General features: G+C 33.0%; 1 protein-coding gene across 1 annotated transcript; it reads right to left on the reverse strand.

Moving 5' to 3' along the window:
- Positions 1-2,622: 2,622 nt before the first annotated feature.
- Positions 2,623-3,829, reverse strand: LOC127848451 (heavy metal-binding protein HIP-like). The gene is made up of 2 exons (XM_052380918.1): positions 3,584-3,829; positions 2,623-3,265 (listed from the first exon to the last, which is right to left on the reverse strand). Exons 1-2 carry the CDS (start codon positions 3,732-3,734, stop codon positions 2,871-2,873), a joined length of 546 nt encoding a protein of 181 aa, XP_052236878.1. The 5' UTR covers positions 3,735-3,829; the 3' UTR covers positions 2,623-2,870.
- Positions 3,830-4,074: the final 245 nt, after the last annotated feature.

Consider the following 4,074-nt stretch of genomic DNA (forward strand, 5'->3'; position numbering starts at 1 on the left):
GCTTTAATGCCGTTTGTAAGTGTTAAGTGTACCACGCTATGCTAGCATTGCTGTTTACAACTGTAATGTATTTTAGTGAAATACGAGCACATTACTACATTTACATGCTTTTTGTATTACTATTAATAGAAATGTCATGTTGCCTTAATACCCTTTGTATTATTATATTTACAAGGCTATAATAGCGTTGCTCTGTACAAATAGTATTGAAGTGAACTAATCTGAAATTGTTAAATGCACAATTATTTCTGATGTTTATAATAATATCATACCATGTAAGCGTTCTATCCTATGAATGGATATGACAAAACCTCCATAATGTCTATCTTACTCGTTAAAGCATAAAGTAGTTAAAGATCTTACAATTAATGTATTATAACGTGTCATTGTAAATCTAGTTTCCACAATACTTCTCTTACATGTTTCTTTCGGTAAGACAAATAAACAAGTGGATATATAGTGTTTAGCTAAGTTCAGATGTTAGTGATAGCAGTTGCCAATGATATATGTCTTATATCATACATACGCCTGCTTCTGATAATCGTTTAACGATTGTGTAGCAGTACCATGTAGATGTAGAGATATTTTGGTTTCGGTAAGGCATGTTTATTCTTTAGATGATTAAATACCATATGTGATGGATATATAATTCATACAAGTTAAATGATTAAACTTTATTATCTTTTTGTAATTAAAGGTTTCTTTGCGATAGGTTGTTTCACTTGTTTTTCGTAATACTAAAACGCGAACTAAATTATAAACATATCCGATAGATGCACATGCGAAGAAGCCGATGCTTATTTCTGTAAATGTGTATATATAACTACTCTTTTGTCAGTGTTTGTGAAATTGTCGTATATGTTGAGAATCCAGCCTCAAAAGGCTTCTTTAAACAACATACTATCATGGTTATATGATGATATTTGATAACACGAAACAAATTAGGATAAATGTATGCTACTTTTTTTTAAAGCCAATTTCTATGTTTTCTACATTATTAATAGAATATCATCCAGTGATCGTAACAAGACTAAAAGAAGTAAAGGAAGCTTTACTACTCAAATTTGTCGATAAAAGAAACCTCTAAAATAAGAACATATTGTATTATAATTGTATTGTATTATAGTTTGAAATACATTTGCTAAATGCTTAGAAAACGTTCCATAAATATATTTCATGTATGTTTTTGAAATATTGTTTTCATAGCGATCTTCTCCAAATGTTGGAAACATGCAACTACAACTTTTGTTAAAATTCTGTATTCTAGTCTACACTGTTTGTCAATACTTGTATTGTATATATGTCCTCATGGGCTTAAATGCCTTATTGGATTGAAATAAACTGTCTTGTCTAGTCTTGTCTTGTCTTATATATATCGTCCCATTTGCACTTGACATAATTGTAAGAGCTATACTCAGATATACTTAACCCATATATATATATTTATATGTTACCTGTATTCAATACTATTGTACAACATGTAGAGTTCTCAAGTAGAACGTCAATTAATGATGTACTGAAACCATTCGCAGTGTTGCGGACCCGTTATTTTGTAGAACACGTGATTATAATACTAACCTAGTTTCAATGTTAATAATTGTATAAAAATGCCGACTGGTTCGACAGCGAGTGCGACGCTGCACGAAATGTGTACTACGGCGCATTACGACGCATAACGTGTCTTTAACTAAAGTTAAATTGATTTAAACAGACAACGCTTATGTACAAGTAAAATATTTTATAAGGACTTAATCCGCAAGAAGAAAGCCTGTTGTTATAGGCAAAACAAGTTGGGGATTAAAAATTTAATAAAACATAAACCAAGGGATAGCATTAACTCTGGTTTGAATATAGATGATATAGTGTTGATTGTACTATTATTTGCTAATGACATGCCTATGTAGGCAAGTCACCAGCTGAAGTTCAAACACATTTAGATAACTTATACTTATATTGCCATTCTTGGGGGTTAAATGTGAACACTGCAAAAACGAAAAGAATGGTTTTTCGGAAGACAGGTTGATTAAAACAAAACGAAAAACGGGTATACAATGGTAATGATATTGAAGTTGTTGATAATTTTAACTATTGGGGCAAAGTGTTATATTATACTGTAAGTTTCAAACTAAACCAGGATTATTTTGTTGGTAAAGCCCATAAGGCCATGAATACATTTTTGTCTGAATCCAATGAATTTGACATAAAACCGAAAACATTTTGCCAGTTTGTTTTACTCCTTTGTAGGTTCTATATTAAATTATCGTTTGTTATCAGTTATTTGTAATGCATGTAAATATATCAAAGAAGTTCTTGTGATAAGAAATGCGATTCTAAATAATTATGTTCAATAATTTCATTACCGCTTTGATAGTTTATTGGTATGTTGCTTCGTAAGTGTCTGTTTTACGTTATGTGATGTTATTTTGTTATACCTAATTACGTGACATAAAATAATATGAATATTTTAGTATGAAGACGAGGTGTCTGAATAAACTGTCTGTCTGTCTGTCTATCTGTCTATGTATGTGTGGCTAAAAATAAGAATGAGTGCATTTATGGCACCAAACGGCGGTCGTGATTACTGTATGAACATGTGGGAATTATTTGAAACATTGAAATATATTAGAGTGCTACAAGGTTTTAATATATAAATTTAAACAAAATATAAACACAGTAGTATAATGGAATGTTGTAACCCCTGACTGGTAATATCGGTAAAACAGTTTCATCGAGAGTGAACGAACTTTGTTTGTTCTTAAAAAATAAACAGGAGCATGGCGCAGTTTACACAACTATTTTAAATATTCGACTGTTTATTCAGTCTCATCCCATTTCCAAATAATTGAAGGTTCTAAAAAAGCAATCATGCATTACAGAGGTTGTAGCAGAGCCCCCGTGAAACTATTAAGAACGGGCCACGCGGCGGAAATAAGGTCACCTTGATGACATTGGATGTATACTTCGTCCCCTGCAAAGAGTTCAGAAACAGTGGTCTGGGAGGAACAATCGATGGTACTTTTGTCGCCAGCCATTACTCTGCCAATCATGTCCTTGTTCCTCATGAGGTCCAGCACAATAGAATGGTTATTGGAGCAGATGGAGATTGACAAGAGGTATGAGCCGTGTACAGGGGCGAAGAATGCACCAAGAAGTCTGTGATAGGCATTCCCGAGGTTGAGTTGAACGACATCGAAAATGATGCGTTGGTTTATAGAAGACCTCTGGGAGTAATACAGATCAGCTTTGAAAGCAATCGGCTGTTGGTCTTCAATGCCATAAAGAAAAATGTGAGTGAGACAAAACAAACACTATTTGTTAAGTTTAATTAAATCAGATTTATATAAATGAAAAAACGTTTCCTTTTGTGTCTGTTCCATAGGACTGAAAATTATAGTCTCTGATATTGCCTACTCATATAACGCGCTATTATTCGCTAGTGATACATGTAGGAATGTTTATGTCAATCTTCATGAATTAAAACCTTTTTCTGTTATGTGCAAATCGTTGCTGCAATTATATTTCTCTAATGCAATAAAGTACTAAAACACACAACTTAAATTACCATGAATATTACGTTGCTTACCCTGTTTTAACTTCAACTGATTTACTGTCGCCGTCAAATTATCCAAACGCTGCACCAGTTCGGGAATATCGATCTCATTAACAAAACGAGCTTTTGGCACATGGGCCTCAACAGCCCATACGAGGACCGAATAAAGCACGGCGCGCAACATAACGTTCAGCAAGTGTATATTGTTTGATGTCTTGTCTGTCTTTTAATACTAGTAGGTCGCCCAATATCTTCTCTTTGTTCTGTCTTCAGACATTCGCTATGTCTTATCTTGCATGACATCATTGTTCTGTTATCATTCCAGCGTAAAAATTCTTATCGTGAGCGTTAAATAAGACAGACTAGAGTTAATTTTAAACGAATCATCTGATTAAACGTTTAGAGGAACCATCATGTTGACGGAACATGACAAAAAACAAACAGTTGAACGAATCAACTTTACAATTAGCTTTCTTCCTAGATATTCCTTTACATTTGCTGATATTTAAAAAAAAATAGTATTC

The sequence above is a fragment of the Dreissena polymorpha genome, chromosome 10 (genome assembly GCF_020536995.1).
Source record: "Dreissena polymorpha isolate Duluth1 chromosome 10, UMN_Dpol_1.0, whole genome shotgun sequence".
NCBI lineage: Eukaryota > Metazoa > Mollusca > Bivalvia > Myida > Dreissenidae > Dreissena > Dreissena polymorpha.